Genomic DNA, 26,608 nt, shown 5'->3' with positions numbered 1-26,608 from the left:
GGGATGGGGGGAGAAGTAGGGCGCTCTCTTAGAGGGCGCCTCCAAGTTTCTGCATCCCTGAAGGATTTTCTGTAGTTTGGTTAAATGGCCATAAATTCTACAGTTTCAGGATAGTTCTAATTTTAAATCTTGTTCCATTGGGGTAATTAATAGTAGTTTCCAAACCGTGTCCAAAGAGCCCTGGAATTCTCTCCTCCACGGTGGAGGGCGCCTGGGCATATGGTGCTGTGGGCTCCCCACTGACACCAGTGGAAAAAGAGGGGCCACTCAAATCATTGAAAACTACAGAACAAAATATCGATGGGTTCCTTAAATTGCAGAATTGCAGTTTTAATATATCTCCCTGTCATCTCCCCCCTTCCAGTAGAAGGCCGAAAATCCCTTGCTGGATCACATGTCACATTTAGATGTTCAGCATGTCAGAAACTCTCAGGGCCCCCTCTGTAGGTGGCAGCTAAGCTGGGTGGGGATCGGAGAGGGTCCTGAGCTCAGGCAGTCAGCAACCAGGTTTCACCACAGGCCTGGCTTCACCAGCCGGCTTCCTCTTCATGGAGAGCCCCTCCTCACAGCCAGGCTGCTGAGGGCTCCTCGGGACGCCCCCAGAACCTCACACTGGGCAGGGCTGTCCCACAGCCTAGCCCTGCCTGAGCAGCCTTTCTTCACAGTCCAGGGAGCTCCCAAGGAAGTGGCGGACCTCTCCAGTGGCCAGGCCCCTCTGTTGCAGTCCATCCACCAGGCTGGGGGCACCTGCAAGGCCAAGCTCCACAGCGTCAGGGAGGGCAAGGCGGATAAGAAGAAAGAGAAGGAGCAGGAGTAACATGAGGAGACTCTGCCGCACCCACTCCAGGAAGGCTCTGAGAAAAGGGCCACCTCTTCAACCACCACCAGACTCCAACAGGGTGCTCCTTGCCACTCACGTGTCGAAAGGCCAGCCCCCTGCTGCCCCCTGGGTGTTTGCTGGAAACCCTGGGTGGCCACCGTAACATCCTCTTCTCTGCTGCCTGGGCAGTGGGTTCCTGCTGGGTTTTGGAGCCTGCTGAGCGGAACTCTGCCTCTCTAAGCTGCTAGGCGACAGAGCCTCAGCCAGCTCCAAGTACAAGAGAGAATCTTCTCAAACTCGGCCAGTTGTCCGAGGAATGGACAATGTCTCAGGTCGGGACCTGAGATATTTTAGAAACAGAGGACCTGGAGAGATGGCTCAGTCCTGCTTCTCTAAGCCCCTTGGGGCTACAGATTTCTTCCGCTGGGAGGCTGGCATAAACGGGACACTTGGGCGTGAGGCCGCAGTCCTGCACTTGAGCCCCAGCTTGGCTTCTGAGCTTTGCACTGTGACCCGGGCCAACTGCCTAACACTCTGGGCTGCTCACACACACACTGGGGCTGCTCTTTGGCGCCCCTCTGTCTCACGGGGTGGCTATGCTGGTGTTCCTCAAATGTTAACCATTTTCTTATCAGTGCCCTGGTGCTGGACCCACTGACAGACTGAAGCTCCAGGAGCCAGTGGTGACCTGGTGGCTGTGGAGAGGGCTGGGGTGTGTCAGTGATGAAGAAAAGAGGACAAATGTGACTGAACCCTGAGGTGGTCACCCAGGAGCAGGTTTCATGCTTGGTCTCTTCGTCCTTCCTCACCGGCGGTCTCTCCTGTTGCAGTGAGGGCCACAGGCCACGGTGGGGCCTGACGTCACATCTCTCCAACAAGCTGGTCCTGAGGCGCAGAGGTAGGTGGAGCAGTGCTGCCTTCCGGGGACTTGGGGTGTTGTGCGCCATGCACACTCTGCCTTTTCTTGTTTCTCAGTCTCCAGGGGCTTCTAAGTCTCTAGGGGCTGGGTGAACTGCTGCCCCAAAGCACCCCCCTCACCGACCACCTTTTCCCTCCCAGGCGTCTCTGGGAAAGGACCTGGGACCGGGGCCAGTGAAGGGCAAGGAGGAGACTTCACTCGAATGTCAGACTCCATCCCACCTCTGCCTCCCCCACAGCAGCCACCTGGAGAGGGAGATGAAGGTGACTGGGAATCCTAGGGGCTCGGTGGCCCCTTCTCCCCAAACCCAGGCTGAGCCTCTTGCCCTCACATGGGAGCAGCTGGGATGGGCTGCTTGGCCTGCAGGTGTCTCAGCCCCTGCTGCCCTTGGCGGGATGGGGATCTTGGAGGGCCACCAAGGCTGTGGCTGGGTCCTCTTCAAGAAGCAGGGAGGCTGGCTCCTGAGGGGTTGGGGAGGGGGCCCTGGCTCCATGCCTGTGCTCCACCCACCTCCTTCTTCACTGGTGTGCTCTGCTCCTCCCTGACACTTTGACACACAGCAGTGCACAAATCAAGAAACAGAAAGCAGAAAGGCATCAACTGACAGTGCACTTTTAATTAAAGAAATAGAGCCGTGCAGAGTGCAAACTTCTCTGAGCCAGGGCCTGTGCTCCTGCTCCCACTGGTCTCAGGCAATGGGGCTGGGTGCCGAGGGGACCAATGCCCCTTTCTCTGGGGTCAGGGAGAGAAGAGGTGTAGTCAACAGGGGCAGTTGTTGCAGATGGGGGCAGGGGTATTCTCACACAGGAAATATTGCCTGGCTGACAGACACAGAGTATCTAAAAGTAGTCATGCTGAGAGCCTAATGGCCCTTGGTGTAATTGCTGGTGTCAGGGGAAGAGGTGTCTCAGAGTCTGCCCAAGTGGTGGAGATGGGGAGAGGCGCTACTGAGTTGCAGGACCTGCTACCCATCCAGGGGGATAAGGATGCTGGGCAGGGCCTGGGCAGGTTAGGGAGCAGCCTGGAAGTAAAGGAGTGAGGCCAGCAGGTGGCACAGCAGCGCACAGGGCCCTGCCCCCAGTTCTCAGTGACCTCAGTGCCAGATTTCTCCTGGCTGGTGTTTAATGCCCAGATGGCAGCTGGAAGAAGGGACCAGAAGCCCGAGGGCAGAAGAGCCCTGACATGGGGCCAGGGGTCTGGGAATGCAGAAGTTCCTTAATTTTGAGGAAAGGGTGAAGGTCTCGAACAGCTAATTTGAGCTAGGAAAGGGAGAAGAGGACAAAAGGAAGACAGCAGAGGCCTGCTCCACCTCACCTCCCATGAAGTGGATGCTGAGAAACAAGCAGGGACAGAGGTGCCGCAGTGGAAGGTGCAGCTTCCGCAGCTGCCCAGAAAGGCTGGCAGGAAGCAGGGCAGGGAGCTCACTGGGCCATGGTGGACAGGAGGAAAGGTCCAGTGTCTGGGAGGGGCCTGAGGATGGCCAGGACCCAGTGCTCAGGAGTACCCTAGTTTTTGCCTATTGGCCTCTGTGCCTATTCCTGGGTCCTGCCAGCCTGGTGATTCCAGAAGGGGGCTGGTCTGCATGCCAGACAAGCGTGGACGTCCCTCAGGAGAGGACAGACTTCTCGTGATGAAACTGGGGAGACAAGGCAAGACCGTGAAACACTAGATGGGGTTCTTGTGGGGAGTTCTCCGGGAAGGAAAAGGCAAGACTGACCTTCCGCAAAGCAGCAAAGGCGGGGCCAAAGGTGGCTTTGACCTCCACACGGTCTCGGATCCAGGTGGGCAGTTTTGCCAGGACAGGTGGACGGGCATACCGCTGGTCCAGCAGCACTATGCTGGCGAAATCCTTCTGGTGCCTGATGGCCCTGCCTGGACGGGAACAGGTTGGGGCTCTGATCAAATCTGCCTCCCGACAGAGCACTGCTATTTTGTCCCCTTCCCCTCCTCAGCCCCCAGAATGGAGAGATGGCCAGGAACAGACCCCATTCTGTCTCCTCCCTCTTCCTCTCTCTCTCCCTCCCTCCATCCCCAATGATTCATCCTGATAGCTAGGAGCAGTCCCAGGCTTACCTATAGACTGATTGACAGCCTTCATACACAGATTCTCCACCAAAGCCTTTCCTGGGGCTGGCTGACCTGGGGCTTGGGGCTAGGAAGGGCAAAGCAGATGACCTATCAGAACTGTTTCTTGCCTCCTGCCTAGCGTCCTGAGAAAATGACACTGCTGGGCTGTGAGCAAGGCCAGCCAGCTTCAGGGCACAATGCCAGCAGCTGATAGGACGGATGACGTCACGTGCAGCTCCAGAGGGCACGGAGGGCACTGCCATCCCTCTGGACAAACAGGAAACAGTGGCACACAGCAAGGGACAGTGGGAAGTCCCAGCATGCCTTAGTCCTTGGGGCTACTGAGCTCTCCTTGCCCTCTCCCCTCATCCTCTGCACACTGGAGGCACTCACAAGGGTCTGATCCAGATAGGCCATCTTCTCTCGGAGCTCCGGAGACTTGATGTTCGGGTAGGGCATGCCCACCATGACCACACACCTGGGGTGGAGGCACACGGGAGCCAGAGGCAGCTGGGGATCACAAGGCCCAGGACGAAGGGCCGGGTCCTCACCCACCCGTCACAACGTCTGGTCTACCCCTCCCGCAGTCCTCAAGCTGTGCTCAGAGGCTCTACCTCTCCCTCCCCAGCCTAAACCCACCACCTGGAGAGGGGTGTTTCGCCTAAAAGATCCCTGCTAGACCAAGGAATTGAGTTCAAGAAAGTTTGAGTCTGCCTTATTTTTCACCTGGCCTCAAAGGGGCAAACCCAAAGCTGCCGAATCACTTCCCCACGCAGCTGACCGACCTGCGCGGTCAGCCCGGGCGCAGACTCAGATGGAGGCAGATTGCAAAGGGCTTGGGGAGGTGTGGGGGGGAGCTGCTTGGAGTGAAAGGGAGGGTGGGTATCAGCGTTCCAGGAGACATGGAGCACACTACTTACCGGCCAAGGTTGTCAGAGAAGTTGATGCCTTCGCTCATCTTGCCTCCAACCACTGAGAGCAACAGGGCCCCTGTCACCGTGCCTCCTGCCTGAACATGGCACTGTGGGGACCACCCAAAGCTGGGACGCCATCAAAACGTTTTCAGCCGCCAACCCCACGAGTCTGGACCCAAGCCAGAGTTCCACCTCTCACCTGAATGCACTTGGAATACTCTGTCAGCACCTGGTCCACCTGGCTTGCTCGCTTCGGTTCCTGAAATATCTGGACATAAAGAGATGTTTCCCAGAACAGGGTTTCAGGACGCCTGGGTCACAGGTCTGCTCCAGGCCTTGTTTTCCAGCCCAGAGAGCCCCAGGGGGCTTCACAGACTCCTCTGGGAGGTCATCAGGGATTAGAAGTGGTGGGAGAAGCCTCCTTACATGAGGCCCGACCATCTGGTTTGATGTGCACGAGAAATCCCAGGAGGAACTCTGGGTTCATTGTCCCCACAGTGGAAGGTCCTGCTGAGAGGTCGCTCACCTTTTTCCTGACAGCCAGGCGAGCCAGCAGGCCACTCTTGTCCCAGTGGGCATGGACCTGGCGTTGGTACTCATAGGAGGGGAAGAAACAGATCACCCCTCCGGGGACCACATTGCACAAGTTACAGAGGATGCGACCTGTCTCATCCATCTAAGAAAAGAAGACAAGGGGCCCTGCAGGAGGCCACTACTGAAGCCATAGCCCCCAAAGGCTCCTAACCTTAGGGCTCAGAGCCAAGTACAGAGACCCACGGGTGAATGTGGTCAGGGAGGCCTGCAGCTGGGCAACACCCCTCAGCTGAGAATCAGATTGGAACGTGCCGCCTTCTCCACCAAACATACCCAAAGGACACTCCCGGTGATGGACAGCATCTGACACACACTGCCGCGCGAGCAGAGCAGAGCCGTACCTGCTGTGGGTGTGTGCCAAGGCCACCCTTCCCCAGCTCCCCATGTCCTGTGGGCAACTTGGGAGTAAGCACCATCTGTGATCTGTGACAGATCGGGCACTGAAAACCCGAGGCATGCCACTAGAGAAGTGCCCCAGCACCTGCATCCCTGCCGGGCAGGAGCCGGTATCACCAAATGACAAGAGAAGCAAAGGGAATGAGCCACTTTTTCATGAGCTTCATCCTATAGGAAAGGCTGGAGGTGCCTGGAAAACTCGCTTAGCAGCCCAAGGGGTGGGGGGTGCGGGGAAACTCAGACCTTCCTCGATAAACATCTACATACTATTCACCCTGTGCCAGCTCTGGATTGGCCAGCGTGCCCCCATCCCAGAAATCTCCCTCCAGCCCCAGAAAAGATGGTGGTGAAGCTGGCTGGCTGGTACTGACCATGTGGGGCAGCTCTCTCTTCAGGTACGTGAATTCCAGCTGCTGGTTGGAGGGCCCAGTGCAGATGACGAGGGGAAGGATGTTGTCTGGAGGGATCACGTGACCTGCAGAGGCCCAGGGAGGGTCTGAACACCGGAGGTGCAGACTCTGCTGCAAGGCAGGTGCCACAGGGAGCAGTGCCCAACTGGTGTCTTCCAGACTAGGAGCGGCAACTTTTTACGTTCACCCACCCGTGCTGTTTCCACGGGAAAACAGCAGTGCTCAGGCCTCTCCCATGCAGGTGGAGGGAGCAAAGACAGCTAGTATCCCATGGTCCTCTCAGCCCCTTAGGCCTGCTAACAGCATACAGCTCAATTCTAACACAGCCCGTGATGTCACGATGGGGCCCACTCCACCCTGGACACGGATCCTCACCACAGGAAAACTCCACCAGGCGCTCAGCTGCCACCCCAGCACATGCCAGCAGCTGCTCCCGGAATTCAGACACCTGAAGACCACAACATCAAGGCTCTGAGACCTCCCAGGGGTCCAAGGACAGGGACCCGGGGTCTGAGCAGACAGGGGCCTTGGCAGGGAGGGGAAGAGAGAATCACTTGGAAAGACAGAAGTCAGGGTGAGGAGGCAGAAGTACCTAGGAACAGAAGAGGGGTTGAAGGAAAGGCTGATAACAAATTAGTAAACACACAAAAACAATATAATGACACCAGTGTTGGCAGTGTCATTTAAACTACTTGTGGCAATGGCAAGGGAAATTCAGCAAATTGGGCAGTGAGTCTCAGCTCTGGGTGTGCCACAAGATTAGGAGTGGGAATCTAAAATATATGCATACATACATACATGGCCAGGCCCCAGCCCAAACTATTCTGGAATAACAATCTCTAAGGGGAGCCCTAGCTGGTGTGACTCAGTGGATTGAGTGCAGGCCTGCAAATCAAAGGCTTACAGGTTCAATTCCCAGTCAGGGCACATGCCTGAGCTGTGAGTCAGGTCCCCAGGAGGGCGAGCACGAGAGGCAACCACACATTGGTGTTTCTCTCCCTCTCTCTCTCCCTTCCCCTCTCTCTATAAATAAATACGATCTTTTTAAAAACAAAAAACAAAAATAAAGAATCTCTAGGGGGAGGAATAGGCTTTTGTATTTATTTAATGAACTCCATCCAGGTTTTTCACCTATCACATGGGAAAAAAACCTAACATTAGACCACTCTGTGGAGGAAGTGGCATCTTCACTGCGGGTGGGGCACAGAATGGTGCTGCTCCAGGCAAAGGGCAGAGGGACGATATTTAACACATGAGATACATTTTTACTTTTTAACCCAGCAATCCCACATTCAGGAGTCTCCCCGAAGAGTCAGCTCAACAAACCAAACACCACGTGCATGAGGGCATTTCCTGTGAAGTGACGGTCGAGAGCACGGCCTCCTTTCCACAGGGACTGGTCCCCTGAGCTGTGCTACATCCGCCCAACCGAACACTGCGTGGCCCAGCCCAGGAGTGCAGCCCACTCCGCCCCTGTGCACTGGTGAGGAGGCACTGCCAGAACGTACAGGCACAGAGAAACAGGTCCTGCCGCCTTTGAGGTAAGTGAAAAAGAGTAAGGACATACATCTGCTGCTTTTTGCAAAAACATCACATGAAACAGAGGGAAGATGGACCAACAGCTAATAAAACATGCTCATCACCTACAGGAATGGGGAACAGGTTGGAAAGGGGTGGAAGTGAGACTTGCTGAAACTTTTTCTATAGTTTCAACTTTGGAACCACACACGTTTACATTTTCTAAAAACAGAATGAAGCCAATGGAAAAAGGCAAAATGAAACTGAAAACAAACTACAACAAAGAAAGCCTGATACCAAGTGACTTCATATCCTTTTTGTTAAATCCTCAACTGAGGACTTGCTCATTGATTTTAAAGAGAGGGGAAGGGAGGCAGAGAGAAGAGTGGGAGAGAAACATCGATTGGTGGCCTCTCACATGTGCCCCAAGCTGGAACCGAACCCGCAACCTTTGGGTTTACAGGATGACACTCAAACCAACTGAGCCACACTGGCTAGGGCCACTTCATATCCTTAGCAGGATATACTCTAAGGGCAAAAACTAAGTGCAAAGAAATAAAATTTTAATCAACAGTTTACTGTTAGAATATTGGTGTTATATTTCGGACACTATTTTGAGTATATTGTGGGATAGAGCAAATAAATAATTATATGAATATAAGAAACCAAAAGTTGAGCTCAAGAGAAAAGAGATGCAGCATACAGTCAAATAAATTGATTTTGATTTAAAAATATCAATATGGACTCAGGATGTCTGAAAACATATTTCCTAGGTCTGCACTGAAAAGGCCTATAAACAATAGTCACCCAGGAACACTGCAAACAGTACAGCACCCAGACCTTGGCTTCCAAGCAGCCATCTTCAGTGAAAGAAACCAGGGCACCCCAGAGAAATGGATGATTCCCGCTCGGGGTCAAAGACAGCATCAGGCAGCCCAGAGCACTCTCCTGGCACCAGAAAGCAGGAAAGCCCGAAAGCTGTCCAAGGCCATGGGGGCCACACCCAGAGGACCTGAGGCAGCCAGGGGGTTCCCCACAGGCCAAGTTTGAGACAACCTGAGCATCAAAAGCCACAAGGGCTACAAATTATTTTACACACAAATAAATTAAGATCTACAACCCTATACACAAGAAAGAATGAAAAAATAAGTAAATAAAGCTACAGGGGTATGGGACAGCCTGGGTTGGCACAGACGGCTTGAGGGCGTTGAGGGGCTTTGCCAGCACCGAGTCCGGATCTAGGACGCAAGTCTCCCACGGACACAACCACTGTGCAGAGACGGGTCACATTTACCGAGCCTTCGTTCACACAGGAAAACTAGAAGTCACCTGAGTATCTGACTAAAGAAGAGCGGTTACATAAAATACGTTCATGCAATAGGATGAAGTACAGCTAGGGTATGGCAAATAAACACTTATTTGCTGAGAAGAAAAAACACGTATGGCATTCTGTTGCTGAGTGGGGGAAAAAAGCAAATTATAACAACAGCACATACAAGTAATACTGTACCATTTTGTTTTTAGAAATATGTATGTGTATTTGTAAAAATTATGCAAAGACAATTATAATGATGTGCACAACAAAATGAATCTTTTGCTCATCAAATTATGATCCTTTTTCTGTTTTTGTCTCTGCTTTCCACAATTGAAAATATAATACTTTTCCAAAAGTACCATATTTTGTAGTGCATAATGCACACATTTCTGCCCAAATTCTTTAGGGAAACATCAGGATGCACATTGTATGTGGGAATGATTACAGAGCGTGGGAATAACAGCCGCGTGTGCAGTGCGCACAGAAACATGGGTGCACATGGTAAACTCGGTGCGTTTACATTTGTAAAAGAGGGGAGGTTACTGCTACGGTGGCCACAGGCAGGCCATGGCACTGAGGCAACTCCGTGAGAGGAAGGAGCTGAGGAAAGGCGTTCTCTGGACAAGTGTGATCCCACTGCTAGGGACACACCGGAGCGCGGCAGTGCCCCGTCCCCAGGGTCTGTAAGGCCTGGGCAGTGGGACAGCACAGCAGTGCCACCTGGCGGACATTGCTTGGCCTGTTCAAGTGACCCCTTTCTGGGTTGGGAGCCCTAGGGATGATGAGGTGAAGAGGCCTGAAGGTGCACCCCTCCCAGTCACTGTCCCATCCGGACCCAGCGCTAGAGGCCAGGCCTGGTGTCCTCACCGGCTGCATGGTGCCCCCGGCAATGACCACCGCCCAGCACTCCTTCACCACCTGGGCAAAAGGCACAGCTGGATTCAGCAGCAAGAATTTGAGGCTGCTCTGACTGAGGCTGCCTGGTAAAAAGACAAATGAGAGACAATTACAAGGGAAGGGGGCAGGTACGGGCCCAACAGGCACGTCTCTCTGTCCAAGGCAAAGGGGATCTCCCCCTGGGTCCGTGTAGGAGACGAGCAACAGCACTTTCTCTTTACACCTCAGTTACTGTCCTGGACCACCCTGAGGCAGAGAGCACGACTATCTCCCTTTTCACACGAGGAACCTGAGGTTCAGGGGCAAAGAAACTGGTCTAAGACACGCAGCTGGTAGGTGATGGAACGAAGACTCAAAGCAAACTCATATAACCTTCACCACGAGGCTGCACGGCTTCTCTCGCACCCTTGCCTGAGACGGCCGACCACCCCAGCACAGTGGCATCCCTCCTCACTACCCACCGCCTCCCCAGGCCATAGGAGGCTAGGTGTCACCACCCTGACTCCTCGTCCCGACCCAGAGAGGTGCCGGGCTGGAGGCAGAGACTCCTTTCATGCTCTGGCCTCCCAGCTCTAGGTGGGCTCCTCCTCGGTTAACCTTGGCGGCTCAGGATGACCCTGCCGTCCTGGTTGGCAGTGGTGAGAGCTGCAAGGAAGCCTTCGATGTGCATCAGCGGGGAAGCAGGCCGAGGTGCCATGGCCTCCCTCTCCTCCACAGGGGCTGCGGGAGCTGCACAGAGCAGAAGGAAGAGAGTCTAGGACCACAGACAGGGCAGAGGACCGCTCTGCAGTTGAGCTAAAGCGGTTCTCTGGGGAAGACCAGTCCACCTGTGAGGCAGGAACATTCTCACCCGGAGCCTGCAGCTCTGCCCCCACCCTCCTGACTCACCTTCAGTCACCATGGGCTGCAGGCTCTGTAGGAAGTGCTGGAATCCAGCCAGTCTGGGCTGCTCCCTGGGGGGTACAAGGACTGCTCCCCATCTCTCCGTGAAGCCAAACAGCTGAGCAGGGGTGGGAGCAATGAAGACTAATGAGGGCAGCAGTGCTGAGGGAGACCAGGCTAGATGAGAGGCTTCAATCTCTCCTCCGCAGCACAACCAGCAACCCTCCCGCAACCCCAGGCGTCATGGCAGACCCTCCCCACCCCAGCAAGGCTGCCCCACAGTGAGGGCCATGGAGACAGGGCTGCCTCTGTGACGGTAGCAAGCAGGGTGCTGCCTGACCTCACCCAGGTTCCAAGAGAGGGCGGCCGTACCTTCCTGCTGACCATGCTCTTCTCGCAGTAGCGCCGCACCTGCAAGACCAAGCCCGCTGCAGGTACGTGGGAACCTTAGGTTGAGAAACAAAAGGACCCCTTTCCAAAACCCAGGGAGCAGGACTCACCACCACCACCTACCCAGGAGGTCTCTTGGGGCTGATGGTGTTGTCCTCCTTTCTGAGGTCACTCCTCCCCATGTCCCCACACCGCCCAGCCCTCTCCCACGGCAGGGTCACTGCCAGGCCTCAGGCATGGCCTCCTTACAAAAAAGTCTGCACGGCCCCAACCCTCCCAAAGGTGCTCGGTGATAGCTCTGTCCCCTCTGCTTTCCTTCAACATTGACAGCACCTAAGCTGCACCTTGAAGGACTGTTAGTTTAAAAATAAAAAGAAATCTGAGGAGCCAAAGCACAAAGGAGGTGAAGTGTGGGACTTGTTCAGGGGATGCCTGGACTGCGGTTCAGTAGGTGTGTGGCTTGGAATGCAAGACGACTTTGGAGCCTTTCGAGATTTCTGAAAAGAACAGTACCTTTCAAATAAGAGTCACTAGTCTGTAGTTTGTAAAAGCCATTGGAAGGGAAACAGAATGAAATGAAATAAAAAGACCAGACAGGAGGCAGAGGAAAAAGAGCTGCAGTGAAGTAGGAGCCGTGGAAATGAAAAGGTGGGGTAAATCCAAGTTATTTTAGGCTGTGGGGCCAGGCAGCTGTTGGAATGTGGGACACAATGGGAGAAAGCACTCAAAAATGCCAGTACTGCCAGCCTGTCTGAGGGGAGTAATGGCAGTAACCATGACCACAATGGGTAAGCCAGGGGCAAGCTGGTTTGAAATGCAAAGTCAGGATAGAAAGCAAGCAGGGTCCTGAGTGTGTGCAGCTGGGTTCCCACGCTGGCTCTGCCACACACCATTTGCGTCCTTCTGTGCGGCTCGTGCGTGTCGTCCTCCTGAGGTAGCCTCACCCCGCTTCGGTTTCCTTTGCCTGGACTGGTGATGGCACACCCCGCCCTGGAGTCACAGAAGCTGTCACACTGCCTCAAACACAGTAACCAGTCTGGTCTGGTCAGGAAACTAGAATTGCTAAGGTTGCAGGTCCAGCGCCAGTGGCTGTGCCCCACCAGGGAGAGCACCCATTGTGTGGGCCTGGGGCAGGCAAAGGACTGGGGCTGCAATCTGGAAAGGCCAAGCAAGGGGCCCAGCTGTGCCCTCACTCACCTCAGCCCAAGGGCAGGGGGGCACTCACAAAATTAACTTCCTGCTCTGCCCAAAGAAACACAATGCCCAAGGAAGATGCAAAAGGCTGAGGGCCCACCTCCCTACTTCTGCTTATCAGGTACAAAAGCAGGCGCTGTTTTTTCCCTAATCTCTGTGACCCTTTGACCCTAGGCAGAGGATTTTCTTCTTGCTGACAGGTTGCTTTTTTTAAGGGTTAATGACATGTGTACACTGTAGATCCTCAGCCTGCAGCTGAGGACTGCTCGAGGACAGAAGGAATTTACTTTTCATTCCTTCTGGTGTTAACCTAGAGTTCTGCCCACAGTGGTGGTAAGGATAAGATGTGATGTGCTAACGTGAACAGGTAAAACCCCTACCTTGAACAGGTTGATGTTGTCGATCTGGCTCTGAAAGAGAAAGTCGTTGATGGTCTTCAGCTCGGTCCCTAAGGGCAAATAAACGAGAGCCTGGGAGTCCTGCTCTGAGCCCACAGCTCTGGGCCCCAGAGGGAAGATCAGAACTGGCTCAGACCAGCTCTGGGCCCATGGGGGCCGCCCCCTTACCTGTCTGTGAGAGGCTCTGTGTGTTGGGATTTTGCTTAATGTTCCCTAAAAGGGAATGAAAACAGGTCAGGATGGTGGTCCCCTACCCCCATCTTCTCTCACTCCACCATGGACCAGTCAAATAAGGACACTTGTGTTCGAGCAGGGTTTCTGCAGTTTTTAGAACCTAGAGCACAGGAGGTCCCAGGAAGCCTCAAAGTCTGACCCACATGTGATTTCATTCCTTTCACACCTCCTCTGAGGAGGCAGGGACAGAGAGACAGGCCCACTGCACGCAGGTGCCAATGGGATGTGCCCAGGCGGCACTGGGACAGGGCCAAGGCAGAGATGGAAGTGAAGAGCAGCAACATGACACAAAATCCCGCAGAGCAAACCGCACTGGCACTCTTGACTTCTGCTTCTATGGAGCCTTCAGAGGGATCACTGAGGAAGGACAAGGCTGTTGCACAGAACGTTGGAGAGTCCCGGGCCCCTGGAGCCGGCAGATTCTAGTTCCTCTCACTGGGCTCAGGAACCAGACGCAGGTCACTTCTCTGCTCTCAGCTTTGCTTTCCTCCTCTGTCACTGAGGGTTAATGCGCCTGCGCTGCTTCCTCACTGGAGCACTGCAGGCTGCTATCGCTATTGCATGAAGTGCTATACACTTTTATTATATTATTACCAAAGAACGGTGGCAAATAAACCAAGATCTAAAAAAAGATCTAAGTCAGGCAATTCAACTAGGCTCTGTAAAACAAGAATTTTCTTAATGAATGGCCCAGACCATGTGAGGACACGGACAACCCAGATGCCCTGACGGCACCCAGGGACCCGGGTCCTGCCCGCTGAGCAGGCTGCACTTGGGTGGGCTTGGGGCTCCTTACCACCCAGCACAGTCACAAACTTCTCCAAAAGGTACAGGATCTGCTTGATGTACATCAGGTTCTTGGCCTTCAAACGTTTCCTGAGGACAAACCAGGGGACGGCAGGCGGGGTTACTCCAACAGCAATTCCCTTCTAGGTGCCCCAGGCTGAGGCCTTTCTGTCTGGTGTCTTTCAAACTCTGTCACAAGCTACAGACACCCTCCCAGAAAAAGGCCATGGGTCATGTAGGGCCATCCTGCACTGAGCCTGGCCGGAGACAGCAATCTCAGTGCTTCAGCTCAGGGGCCCACTTAGGGGTGCTGAGGCTCAGCGGGATTTTCCCTGTGCCCACAGGCAGTGGTGTCTCACCTGTATCGTTCCACGTACTGGAGCAACTGGGAATGTGCCTGGCAGAGCTGGGGAAAGAAGAAATGGGCATGACGGCAGGCCAGGCTCTGGGCCAGCGGCCTAGGGCTGTGCCAGTGACATTTAGCTGTGCCCAGGAAATGCCAGCCCAGGACACTCAGGCAGCAATTGGGAGGCAGGAGGGGCTGGGGACAGACAAAGCTATGGGTTTCAAAGACCCTGAGGCTGGTGGGACCTGAGAGGAAGGGAAAGGAAAGTATGTTCTGCTGCAGTGTCCACTTTGTGCCAGGGCAAAAAGCAAGGGGCTGAATCTCCCAGGTCACGAAGCTCCCTGCTAGGTTTTACTAGGTTGGGAAAGGACATGTTGTGCACTAAGAGAGATGGTTCAAGTTAACCATCACGTCCTGGCCAAAGGTCAACCCAGGCACTGATCAGCAGACGTGGTGAGATGTCATGAGGGTTTCAGGGTCAGAAAGCAGTAGTTAGTCCCAGTTCCCCACTACCAGCTGTGTGACCTTAGGCACTGCTTAAACCTGTCTGCATGTCTGAATTCTCAGTGGACAATGGGAAATGCCAGCCCATGCAGAGTAGGCGTGGCACCTACTAGGTAATAAATAAATAGTGGTTTTCAGAAATCTTGAGCAATCCTCAATTAAATCCCCTCAAAGCAACAGTGATAACAGTAACATCCAACTACATGCGGACTCTGCTGCTCTCACACCACGGTCCGGGATCCTGGAGACTACAGTAAGCAGTCCCCTGGGCTGAAGGGACTCAGCATAACACAGGGCAGTGAAGATCAAGGGAACGGGCCACTTTGCCTGAGCCGGATGGATCTCCACAGTTCTGAGGTCTGCTGGAAAGCCAGAGTCAGCCTCTCACGAGGCCGCTGCCTTCACTCAGCGCACCTCTAGCAAGCTCTGTTTCTGGAGGAATCCCAGCTCCAGGCAGTTAGAGGAGAGTCCCTACCTGGGCACCGCTGACCTCCGTACTGTGGATGCCCGTGATGGTGTCCATCAAGTTGTGCGCCTCGTCGACGATCACTACCTGGCCCTGTAGCCGGATCCCTGTGGCCTGCCGAGTGGCCGTGTGCAGCAACATCTGGTAGGGCAGCACCACCACCTGGGAGGGAGAGATGGAGGCCCCCTGAGTGGTGGCCGGAGAGCCTCCACAGCAGGTTCACCCAGCCTGCTCCAAGTTCCTGGTGGGGAGTTTTATTTCCTGTCCAGAACACGTGCAGAGAGAAAGCTAATGCGTCATACTGTGCTTTTAGCAACAGATTCTTCACAAGTTTTACGCTGAGTGTCAAATGCATGAAACAAAACAGTGAAGCCGACCTACCTTCTGACTGAGTGGGGATGAGGGACAGGAGTGAAACCCCTGCTGCTTAGCCACGTCCACGCCCCAAGTCCTGGAGCTGCCACCACCCCTGCCCCACGATGTGGTTCCCACAAAGCCACTTAACCTCATGAGCCTTCTTTCCTCCTCTGCAAATCGGGCTCCATAAACCCACGTGAGGACATTTAAGGAGTGGGGTGGGGGAACAAAAATAATGGCGCTCTGTAAGCGTTCCAGGGGCTGTGGTGTTATGATGACTTTCCAGTTAAAGGAATACTGATAAACAAAGTGAAAATGCAGGAAACTGGAAGCTTAAGACCCAGGGTTTAACAGCGGTACCGTTCCGCACTTGCCGTGAGAAAACAGATAAATCACCTAGCCTTTCTGGACCCCAGGGTCCCCGTGTGTAGAATGCAGAAAGTGCCTGTCTTAGCTATCTCAATGAGAAACCATAAAAGCCTAGTATGAAGTGAAAGGCACCTTAAAAGGTCAAGACCATGAAAATTTCCAGGGACATGGAACTGTATTGGCAATAGAGTGGACGGGACTAACGCTCCGCGTGGCACACAGCCTGGGAAGGGCGTGGGATGGCCAGGGGGCCCCTGGGGTCCTCTGTGAGTGCCACACACACGGTGCAGGGCAGGGCGCCGAAGCCCAGTTAGTGCCACATGGAATGCTCACCCATATACTTCCCGGAAACTTTTAAAATCCACTTTAACATGTTCGTGATAATACAGAACTCTCCACAAATAACAACCTATTTCCAAAAGTCACTCAAATGAAGGGAGTACTAAGAAAACAGGTAAGTCATACCAAATAACAAAGACATCAGTTTTGGCCTGTCACAGTGGCAGATTTTCTCAATTAAATTATACTCCACACGGCCAGTCTAGAAAACAGGACTCTCAAATGCAGCAGCAGGTGCAGAGTCAGGACAGCGGCTCTGGAAGGCCACTCGGAAGCAGAGGTACGTTCTGTAGCTCCCTTACTCCATTCCTCTCAGTTTCCACCCTGGCATCTCTCACTGTGGTTTCAACTCGTCGTGCTCACTGCTTCCTGGCTCTGACCTGCTTGCTGTGCCCCATCGTGCCAACAGCCCCTGCAGCCCACAGTTACCAAGGAGCCTGGGGCCTCCAGCGACACTATGTACCAGGGGAGCGGGTTATGTGTCGTCAGTGTGCAGTGCAGCCAGTCAGTCTAGCCATGGCCGGTGACATCTTCCCAAACTAAGAGGAGTACAGGATTCACTCATGGCCTAGGCTGCAGTTGGAGCCAAGAACTACTGTCCAGCTCTCCGTGGTGTTCACCTGGGCCGCTGGAATGGCAAACCGGCTCCCGTAATAGGGACAGGCCCCAGTCTTCTTCCCCAGGGTCACCAGCTGCTCGATGTCCTTCACCTCCAGCAGGACCTGATCCCGGAGGAGCTGCAGCTGAGTGTGGTGGTAGAAGGGACAGGCAGCTTGGGGCTCCTTCCTTCTCTTCTTGGGCCCCTCATCCTCGGCTCTGCTCTTGCTCTTGCTCTCTGTGGGGGCCACCAATGGCGGTGGGGGAGGCAGAAAGAATGGTAACTGTCCTGTGGCCGGGAGCAGGCCTGGAAGGTCAAGTCTACAAAACCCTTTTATGAACTATTTATTCTGGTCTCATCGTGACATTCTGGTATTTTGCTCTGTGTTCAAAGCCAGGGTTTCAGAATTAACACTGACCCAGAAAGCAAAAAACCCTCTTCCCAAGGAGAGGATCTTTAGGAAGAAACCATCACTTCTATTAAGATGCTGTCTGTATTTCCTGTGACCCCGGTCCATGCCCCCTCTGCCCCCTCACTCCCAGTAATGCCCGAGGCCACAGGATGGTCGCAGAGGCTGCTCTTTTAGCTCAAGGGTGGTTACCGTGTCTGGCCCTCTGTAGCTCCACACAGCGGTCATTGATCAGCTGCACGGAAGCTAGGTCTTTCACGTCTTTGTTTATACACAGAGTCTGTATGACAGAGGAGCAAGAGTCAAAGAACCGGTGCTGGCTGCCTAAACGACACACAGCAGCCCACCCTCTGTTTCTTTCCAAGGGCCAACAAGGCCAGGGAAGGGGCTACCCTCCCCCTGCTTGACCTGCCTTGGACACATCCTTCCTCCAGGCCTGGAAGGGGAAGACAAAGGCACAGGGAAGGAAGCAGATGGCACCTGCGCCAAGACACCCTGCTCCTGCCTACCTGCCGAGAGCCAAGGGAGACGAGCCGGGTGTCCCTGCCAAAGGGGCTCTTCTGTACCTTGCGCACAAACTGGGCCAGCTGGGAGTGGGTCCGACTGCAGTAATAAATCTGCTCCGGGGAAAAGCAGGGGGTTTCAAGGGGACTGTAGCATCCTCAGATACTCTCTGCACATCAAGGAATGCCATGGCCTGATGGGCTGAGTGAACAGAGACTGGCCACAAATACACACACCTAATGCCATGACTCGGTTTCACAGAAGACCTTGGCAAATACAGGGCCCAGGGCTGCCCCACATCACTCTCAACTGCTGAGGTTCCATGATATTTAGGAATGCCTACAGGACAGGATTCTTCCCCCTGGTCACACTCAGCCTCTAAAATCACTGTTCTGGAGGGCCTGGTCATCTTAGGAAAGGCTGTCTCCCCACATGGTGACTCCTGACATGGAAAAGCTTCCTAAGTCCCTGGGGAATGTGCGAGGGGCCTGTGCCACACCCCACCCCCAAAGGGCTTGGAGGATGGGCTGGCTGTAAAGCAGGAGGCCCAGCTGAACACTCCCTCTCTGGTGAGGAGAGAAAAAGAGAAAATAGGGGAAAAATATCTAATTTCAACAGAGAAAACAGAAGTCTCACATTAATGAAACCAAATGATTTGACATTTGAGTCGGGGGGCCGCCGCACGTGCACCGTGGCACTCTACACAAGTGAAAGTATGAAAAGAGGAGCACGCTATCAGACACCCAAAGGGCAGAGAACTCTCACTCTGACCATCCCCGGCCTTCCCCACATCCCTAATGGAGAGAAAAACCCTAGATCCTTGGCCCAGAATGGCTGCTCTTTGATGCCCTGGGGTGCATGAGCTCAGGCTTTGCTCCCAGGACAGGACCCCAAGGTGCCCAGCCCAGCCGGCCAGTGAGCACCTGCAGACCAAGGTCTGGGTCTGGGGAGATGGAGTCAGTGGGCCGCAGGGACTTCACAGTCTCCACGGGGGATGGAGAGCCCTGGACTCAAGACCAATCACAGCAGAAGGCCAGGACGTGGCATCTTACCTTAGTTACATGTTCTTCCTCCAGGTCATCCTCATCCTCCTCTAATCTGAGAGAGGGAAAAACACCACAGAAAAAACAGTCTCCTCAGAGAATTCGGGTCAACCAGAGATGCGTTTACTGAGCATCTACCACATGCCAGCGACCAGCCCTCGATCTCCACAGGGATGGAACTGAGGATGGAGCTCTGCACTAGGAGAACAGACACAGGCCAGCAGTGAAGTTCCACCAAAGCAGCAGGTGCTCGCTTGCTCCCTCGCTCAGAGACGCCCCAGGCTGACACCACAGCCATCCTCCCACTGCCGCTCAGGAGAGGACAGAGAAAGGACATGGTATTCCCAAAGCCGGGGTTCAGTGTTTGACTGCCATCGAAGGCCACTCTCCCCTCACTGTCCAACCTCCAGCAAACTGGACTTGTCTCACCTCAGTTCCCCAGAGCTGGGGACATGCTGTGCTCTGTGCCTGGAATGCTCTCTGCCCACACTTCCTCTTCTGACCTAGCCAACTCCTAGTCAACCTTCAGATCTCCACAAAATTATCACCTCCAGGCCACCTTCCTCCATCTCCCCTGGCAAGCATGGCTGCCCTGTGATACAATGCCACAGCCCCTGCACCCGTCCTCTGCATACTCATCTCCTTCAAAGCCGTTCCTTCTTCTGTCTCCTTGACCACACTATCATGTCCTCAGGCAGGACCTGGGTGTGTCTCGTTTCTGCGGAGTGCCGCCCCCCCAACCCAGACCCCAACCCTGCAGACAGCAGGAACTCCATGCACGTTTCTGAGTGAGTGAATAAAAGGTGCTGTCATTCATGACCAGACAAATCTCTTCTTCTCCTCAGTCTACCCTTTCTAGGAATGAACAAGGAGCCCATCAACACCAAGGACTGGTCACTCAACCCTGCCATACTTGGCTGGATGATTAGTCAGCATCATCAGTCTAAGCTCCCTAGAAGACACAAAACCCTTTTACAGATACACTTCTCCTTGGGTGTAACGTAGGGCTATCGCATGGGTTTTTGTTGTTGCTCACCTAGCCTATTCAGTTTTTTTAAGAAAGTAGAAATGCTAATTGCCTTGGGCTAAGAGGAAAAAGAGTTATTTACAGGGGCAGCTTCCCGGTCAGTAAAGAACTGTTTGGCCACCTTTGTCGAAAAGGCCTGGACTGACATCACGCCACACAGTGAACATGCTCAGCAGGATCTAGCTGCGGAGCAGACAGGCTGTGAACGAGCGTCAGTCTATCCTTCACCAGAGTCAACCAAGGCTTTCAGGCCTTGAAGTTACACTTCAGACACACACGATGACCACAGTATTGATGAAAACGTTGGACACGTAGGACCTGCTGTCATCTTCCGAGGACAGGAAAGGCCTCTTCCGAGCTGGGGGGCCGATGATGCATAATCTGTAGGAGCACTCACAACTTAGAGGAAGAGCCACTGAACCTCAAGGTTGTAATGACCTTTGTAATGTCCAAATTCACTCCCTTGCTTGAAAACTCCCAGAGTGCCAGTGCACTGACAGTAACACCCAAACGCTCACTACCAGCTGCCTTGTCCTTGGGCATTTCTTCCTTTCTTCTTGAACCTCTCACTGCTCGACACACGGGCCTTCTTTCTCTTCCTCAAACACACCAAGACCGATCCATGTCCGGACCACTGTACTGACAGCTCTCTGAGCACAACTCTCCCCTCCCAGCTCTTCCCGTGAATCTTTCTCATGCTTCAGGCCTCCGCACAAACATCACCTCCTCAGAAGGTCTTCCCTGACTTGTCCACCTGGAGGCGCAACCCACACCCCACCCACTTTACACTGTTTCACTGCCCTCAGAGGTAAACGTGCTACTTTCAAATACGGGCTGACTGTTTTCACACTTACTATCTGTCTCCCTCCACTAAACGCAAGTTCTCTGAGGGCAGGGGACACATCTGTCTTATTCAGCACCATATCCACAGCATCCACAGCATCCAAAAATGCGCCACACCCAGAACAGACACTCACAGGTCATTTGGGAAGCTAATACATCAATGAAAAGGGAGAATCTTGCAAAGGGCAGTGTGGCCCAGAAACATGCCTACTTGTTATCTGTGTTTCTAGTTCATCCATGCATCATAGCCCATATATTGGGCTATAAACCTGGACCTATAAACCTGGGCCAACAGGTGCCTGAGAGTAAAAGAAAAACAGCTAAGGATGCCTTGATGGGTTAATCACAAACCCATCTGCACCCACTGCAGTTTGGTTCTTAAGAGCCTGAGATCTAGGGCTGGACGGGAGGTTTCAAGTGTCAGCTCCCCCTTCCGGGTCTTGTGTTCTTGGCCAAGGCATCACTCCTTGCTGACCACAGTGTCCTCAGGTGTAAAGGGAAGAGACTTCCGGTCAAGAAGGTGACAGCCAGCCATGGCTCACCTCTTTGCACAACCACGTCAAGGTTGCAACTAAAATATAGAACAACCATCACTCAGAACTGTCAGAAATTGAGTTGAATGGAAGTTGGAAAACTATAGAATTAAAGGACCCACATCCATCCAGACTGGTAGGAGGAGTGGACACATGGAATGTGCTGGCGCCACACACATATGTGATACATGAAAATTTAGGAGGGATATCTCAGGAGCTGGGAGTCCCAGACCCATACCAGGCCTGCCACCCCACAGTTCCAGTGCCAGGAAGGTAAGTGCCCACAACTTCTAGCTGCAAAAACCAGCAGGGATTGACTTGGTGAAAGAAACTCCTAGAGCCCCAAGCAGTTCCTCTTAAAGAACCCACACACAGGAGATTCACCTACTCAGACTCACTCCCTCTCAGCTCTAGCACCAGCGTGGCAGCTTGAAGGGCACCAGTGGCATACAGGGAGAAACTGAAGTGTCTGGCATCAAGGTGAGCAGAGGCCATTGTCCCTTAACTAAACCCTGCCCCGAAAAGAGCCAGTAAGCAGGTGCCATATCTGAGACTCCATCAACCTGGCTAACACTCTTAGCTCTGCCCTGGAGATCCACAGAGACTCCATTCCACCCAGCTTATGGGCCCACCCAAGATGCTTTTCCGTATGAGTGGCTGCTCTTGGCTCATGCTTCACAACTTCCTAAATCCTCTCAAACAAGCAAGAGCTGGCCTCAGTGAGCCCCAGGCCTGGCACTAGCAGCAGGCAGCCTAGATTCACAGCTTGGCTTTGCCTGGCCATCTAAGCCCAGCACAAATAGCAGCCATCTCACAATGCTTTATAACTCTGGTGGGGTGGCCCTGGGAAAAACACAGGTGGGGGCTGACCTTCGCCAGCACCACCCAGGAAACCCCAGAGCTAGCTCACCCAGTGGGCTACTACCCACCATGTCAGACCACCACCACCCTACCCCTGCATAGCTGGTCCTCCACAGATAGCAGAGGTTGCGGGTCAGTGGTCACAGCCAGTCCTTGCAGCTGACTGGCCAGGGTAAATCCCTCCCACTGACCTGCTAACAGCGATCAAGGCTCAACTACAAGAGGAGGGCACTTAGCCTACATGGAGGGTGTACCTAGAGTACCCAGCTTGAATGATGGGGAGGCTGTGCCACTGGGCCCTACAGGACACCTACTACATTAGACCATACCACAAAGACTTAGAATCAAAGCAGCTCTACCTAAGACATAGAAGGAAACACAGGGAGGCTCCCAAAATGAGGAGACAAAGATACATGGCCCAAATAAAAGAATAGATCAAAACTCTAGAAAACAAGCTAAAAATAATGGAGAGAAGCAATCTATCAGATGCAGAGTTCCAGATACTGGTTGTAAGGATGCTCACGGAACTTAGTGAGGACCTCAGCAGCATAAAAAGATCCAGTCAGACAAAGAATACACTAATTTAAATAAAGAACAATTTACAGGGAAGCAGCAGTAGAGTGGATGAAGACAAGAATCAAATCAATGATTTGGAACATAAGGAAGCAAAAAGCAGCCAACCAGAACAAGAAGAAAAAAGAATAAAAACAATGAGGGTAGTAGATAAGCAGCCTCTAGGATAAATTCAAGTGTTCCAACATTCACATCACAAGGGTGTCAGAGAAAAGAAAGAGCAAGAAATTAGATATTTCTTTGAGAAAATAATGAAAGAAAACCTCCCTGATTTGGTGAAGGAAACAGACATGCAAGAAGAGGAAGAACAGAGAGTCCCAAACAAGGGGGATGCAAAGAGGCCCACTCCAGGACACATAATAAAATGCCAAAGGTTAAAGATAGAGAGAAAAATCTTAAGAGCAGCAAGAGAAGCAGTTAGTTACCTGCAGTGGGGTTCCCATAAGACTGTCAGCTGATTTCTGAAAAGAAACTTTACAGGCTAGCAGGGATTAACAAGAACTACTGAAAGTCATGAAAAGTGAGGACTTCCGTGAAGATTGCTCTACCCAGAAAAGCTATCCTTTAGAATCGAAGGGCACATAAATAGCTTCCCAGACGAGAAAAAACTAAAGAAGTTCATCATCATCAAACTACTATTATAGGAAATGTTAAATGGACTTATTTAAGAAAACGGAGATCAAAACTATGAACAGTAAAAGGACAAACATGCATATCTATCAACAATTGAATTCAAAAAGCAAACTGAACAAGAGGAGAGACAGAATCATGGATACGGACAGCCTTCTGATGGTCGCCAGATGGGAGGGGGATGAGGGGAAATGGGTGAAGAGGCCGGGGTTAAAAAGGAAGTAAACACGTATTTATAGAATAGGGGCTTTAAGGTACAGTGTAGGAAATGGTGTAGCCAAAAAACTTACGATATGACCCGTGGACATGAACAATGGTATGGGGACTGCCTGAGGGAGTAGGGGATCTAATTGGAGGCGGACAAAGGGAGGAAAATCAGGGCAACTATAATAGCATACTCAATAAAAGATAATTAAAAAAAAATAAAAATAAAGGGAAGACACAGGTACTGTTGTGAAAATAATGGTGTTAATACACATGCAGCCAGTGCCTGCCAGAGAGACAGGGCTGGCCATCGCTGTCATTATCACTTTGGCACCCTAAGGAGGAGCCCTGCTGAGGGAACAGAGGCAGTGGCTGGTATTCCATCTCTTCAGATGCCCTAAGAATGACAAAGAAGTCTGCCTCTTCCTGGACATGAAGAAGGAGCTGCTTCCCAGGAACCCTCCTTGTAGACTCAGCAGGGCGCTGGGTGGAGCAGAAGTGCTGTCTCACCTGTCAGCTGTTCCTTTCTCCTCATCACTCTCGTACTCCGAGAGGACCAACTCCTCCTCCCCAGATGCTAGCTGCTCTGGTGGCTCAGCCTCTGTCCCTGCGGCCAGTGTCTCCTTGCTGAGGCGGAGGAGACGCTCGGTCTCTTCTTCTTCCACTCTCTGACCAGGAGCATTGCAAGTGGGGAAAGAAAACAACTCAGTAATGGTTGGTGCCCCACTTCCTTGACAGAGTCGGCCTCAGTGTGGCTATCCCTTAGGACAACACACACACACACACACACACACACACACACACACGCGCGCGCGCACCACTAACACGGGCCTTGCTGTTTTACTGGTATCAATGCCTCGGCTCAAGCTCCCCAACCACTGGGTGGAAGAGCCTAGCCAGTGGGGGGCAGGGAGAGGAGTCCGAGGTCCTGGCCACTCACCCAAAGGAGCCACGCCTTGAGGCCCCGGCAGCCACTCCAGAAGAGGACACTCACCTCACGTTTGGCTGCATACTTGAGCTGTGTGTGGTGACGGAGTTGCAGCAGGCGTTCTTCTCTCTTCTTTCTCCTGATGTGCTCCTTCTGAAAGGTAAAGGAGCCATAAAGGAGAGTCCGGGAGGAAGCGCCAAACCAAGGCCTTTCTTAAAGAGTGGGGCTGCTGGGCTTAGTGCCTCTTCACACAGAATAGTCTGCCTCCCTTGGCCAGCACTCCTCACCAGACTCTGAACTTGGCCAAATTCCAGGATCACTGCTCACTGCGGGAAGTCTGTATACTCCCTCCAAAGCCACACACTCTCAATCAAATGCATTCCTTACTTGAGTTAGTAGCCACAAAACCCTGTGTCCAATGGCAACAGTGAGGAAGGATCCTTTCCCAGGTGGTAAGGAATGGGAATGGCCAGTCCCTTGTCTAGACACAGCTGTGTTAAGCTGTTGACATCAGCTTAAAAAAGACAGCAAGGGCGCAACCCCACTGACCCAAGAAAGTTGCCAGGAGAGCTGAGAGGCACTGCAAAGGCAAAGAACACATGGTATCTAAGTCCAAAATAACCACTGCAGTCCTGTTTCCTACCTTGCTCCCACTTCCCATTGTCCTGGATCTCACCTTCAGTTGATGCACCAGGTCCCTTTCTTCTTTCTTCTGCACAAACTGCGTAACCCAGTCAGGTTCCCCAGCAGGCCTCAGGGTGTCTGGTGGCTCTTGACAAGAGGATGAAATAAATGGGGGCCGGTGCTTCCCATCACTTAAGGGGGCAGCTCCAGTTTCAAGCAGTCGCGCCTCTGCTCGGTGTTTCTTTTGTTCAAAGTCACGGAGCCAGGTAAGAGCCCCACAAATAAGACTTAAGGATTTTCCCTACGGGAAAATAAATGTTTTCAGAAACAGAACAAACGCAAAGCTTCCCCAAAGGACCTTGTCCATTCTACTAAAGCTTCAAGGAAGGTCTGACTTTAAATATTAGAGGGTGCTCTAAGACCAGCCTGGGGAAGGAAAGGAAGGAAATTAGCCAAGAGAATAGCCAGGAAAAGTAGGACCAAAGGAGAAATAAAAATGAAGTTCTTTGTTTAATTATACAGCTCACAATTCCTAAAACAATTTAAAGTGACTCATCAGGTGACATACAACTTCTGCAAGTTAACATAATCAGAAGAAGGTGAGAAATTAGATAAACAGCCCCCAAAAGAATCAAGGCCAAGAAAACCCACGTGCTGAGGAGGAGCCACCTTGACTGGCCCTTTGAAGCAGCCAGTGTGCAGAAAGTGAGCAGTCCCGGGAGTTCCGGCGCTCAGAACTCTGTTAACGCAAACCAATGACTGTGATGAACACGGCTCTTGATTTCAAGACCAGAATTTTCCCAGTAGGTCTGTGTTATAGGTTGAATCGTGTCTATCCGAAATTCATATCTCATACTTCCAACTCCCCATGTCTCAGAATGTGGCCTTATTTGGAAGCAGGGTCAGAGCCGATATAGTCAGTTAGACGAGAAGGACCCGAATCCAGAATGACTGGTGTCCTCATAAAAAGGGGAAATTGTGGCCCTGGCTGGTGTAGCTCAGTGGATTGAGCGCGGGCTGCAAACCAAAGTGTCGCAGGTTCGATTCCCAGCCAGAGTACATGTCTGGGTTGCAGGCCATGACCCCTAGCAACCACACATTGATGTTTCTCTGTGTCTCTTTCTCCCTCCTTTCCTTCTCTAAATATAAATAAATAAAATATATTTTTTTTAAAACAAAAAGCTACCTGGATCCTTACAGTGAAAATGTGTATGTGTGTGTGTTTAACAAATGAAATAATTAAAAAAAAATTTTTAAAAAAGGGGAAATTGTTTTTTTTTTTTTGGGAAAATGTTACCTTTTAGTTCATTTGCTTCGATTGTACCGTCCCCATAAAATAAACATTCTCAAGTGTAAGCAATGGGGAACAATGTAAACTCTGCAGAAACCGAAAATAAATTAGTTCCTTAAAAACTTGGTGGAGGTCCCTCGGCTGCGACCACCATTTCTCTGGCACTTCGTAACAAGTACACTTCAAAGTCACTTTCTTCTCTAACTGAGGCCAAAAGGCAGGGAGTAGTTTGAGGTTCAGGAGACCGAACTGGGTCCTGGGAAAGCCTTGTTCAGGTTGTTAGAACAACCTTTCACCTGCTCTATCTCCATACCAAGGCCTCTGCTGTAAACGCAGGGCTGCGTGGGCAATCCGGCATGGCGCTCACGAGCCCAGAGCCTGTGCCGGCCTGGACATCACTAATGGGTAAAATGAAATCCCGGGGT

The 26,608-nt window shown here is 52.5% G+C and overlaps 1 protein-coding gene across 5 annotated transcripts in view; it reads right to left on the bottom strand.

The window, feature by feature from the left end:
• Positions 1 to 2,335: 2,335 nt before the first annotated feature.
• The window catches only part of LOC123812449 (putative ATP-dependent RNA helicase DDX11-like protein 8), a 49,327-nt gene continuing 25,054 nt past the window's right edge, over positions 2,336 to 26,608 (bottom strand). The window contains exons 3-28 of one of the 5 annotated variants that reach the window (XM_045829185.1): positions 24,945 to 25,193; positions 24,818 to 24,874; positions 24,335 to 24,421; positions 23,851 to 24,008; positions 18,679 to 18,724; positions 17,632 to 17,739; positions 17,315 to 17,402; positions 16,736 to 16,950; positions 15,060 to 15,212; positions 14,094 to 14,140; positions 13,745 to 13,824; positions 12,883 to 12,927; positions 12,697 to 12,764; positions 11,105 to 11,143; positions 10,739 to 10,850; positions 10,448 to 10,579; positions 9,821 to 9,933; positions 6,496 to 6,568; positions 6,082 to 6,185; positions 5,247 to 5,396; positions 4,920 to 4,988; positions 4,727 to 4,827; positions 4,200 to 4,284; positions 3,813 to 3,891; positions 3,457 to 3,611; positions 2,336 to 3,375 (exon numbers count right to left, since the gene is read on the bottom strand). In XM_045829185.1, coding sequence (XP_045685141.1) covers positions 3,346 to 3,375; positions 3,457 to 3,611; positions 3,813 to 3,891; positions 4,200 to 4,284; positions 4,727 to 4,827; positions 4,920 to 4,988; positions 5,247 to 5,396; positions 6,082 to 6,185; positions 6,496 to 6,568; positions 9,821 to 9,933; positions 10,448 to 10,579; positions 10,739 to 10,850; positions 11,105 to 11,143; positions 12,697 to 12,764; positions 12,883 to 12,927; positions 13,745 to 13,824; positions 14,094 to 14,140; positions 15,060 to 15,212; positions 16,736 to 16,950; positions 17,315 to 17,402; positions 17,632 to 17,739; positions 18,679 to 18,724; positions 23,851 to 24,008; positions 24,335 to 24,421; positions 24,818 to 24,874; positions 24,945 to 25,193 — 2,643 coding nt within the window. In that variant the 3' untranslated portion in view covers positions 2,336 to 3,345. Of the gene's footprint in view, positions 3,376 to 3,456; positions 3,612 to 3,812; positions 3,892 to 4,199; positions 4,317 to 4,726; positions 4,828 to 4,919; positions 4,989 to 5,246; positions 5,397 to 6,081; positions 6,186 to 6,495; positions 6,569 to 9,820; positions 9,934 to 10,447; positions 10,580 to 10,738; positions 10,851 to 11,104; positions 11,144 to 12,696; positions 12,765 to 12,882; positions 12,928 to 13,744; positions 13,825 to 14,093; positions 14,141 to 15,059; positions 15,213 to 16,735; positions 16,951 to 17,314; positions 17,403 to 17,631; positions 17,740 to 18,678; positions 18,725 to 23,850; positions 24,009 to 24,334; positions 24,422 to 24,817; positions 24,875 to 24,944; positions 25,194 to 26,608 lie in introns of those variants that run through there. The other 4 variants (XM_045829186.1, XM_045829187.1, XM_045829188.1 and 1 more) reach the window with 4 other exon arrangements.

The sequence above is a fragment of the Phyllostomus hastatus genome, unplaced genomic scaffold, assembly GCF_019186645.2.
Source record: "Phyllostomus hastatus isolate PE091 unplaced genomic scaffold, TTU_PhHast_1.1 phas_scaffold_93, whole genome shotgun sequence".
In the NCBI taxonomy this organism is placed as follows: Eukaryota; Metazoa; Chordata; class Mammalia; order Chiroptera; family Phyllostomidae; genus Phyllostomus; species Phyllostomus hastatus.
Note: the sequence above shows the minus strand (reverse complement) of the source record. Positions and strands in the feature narration are given on the sequence as shown.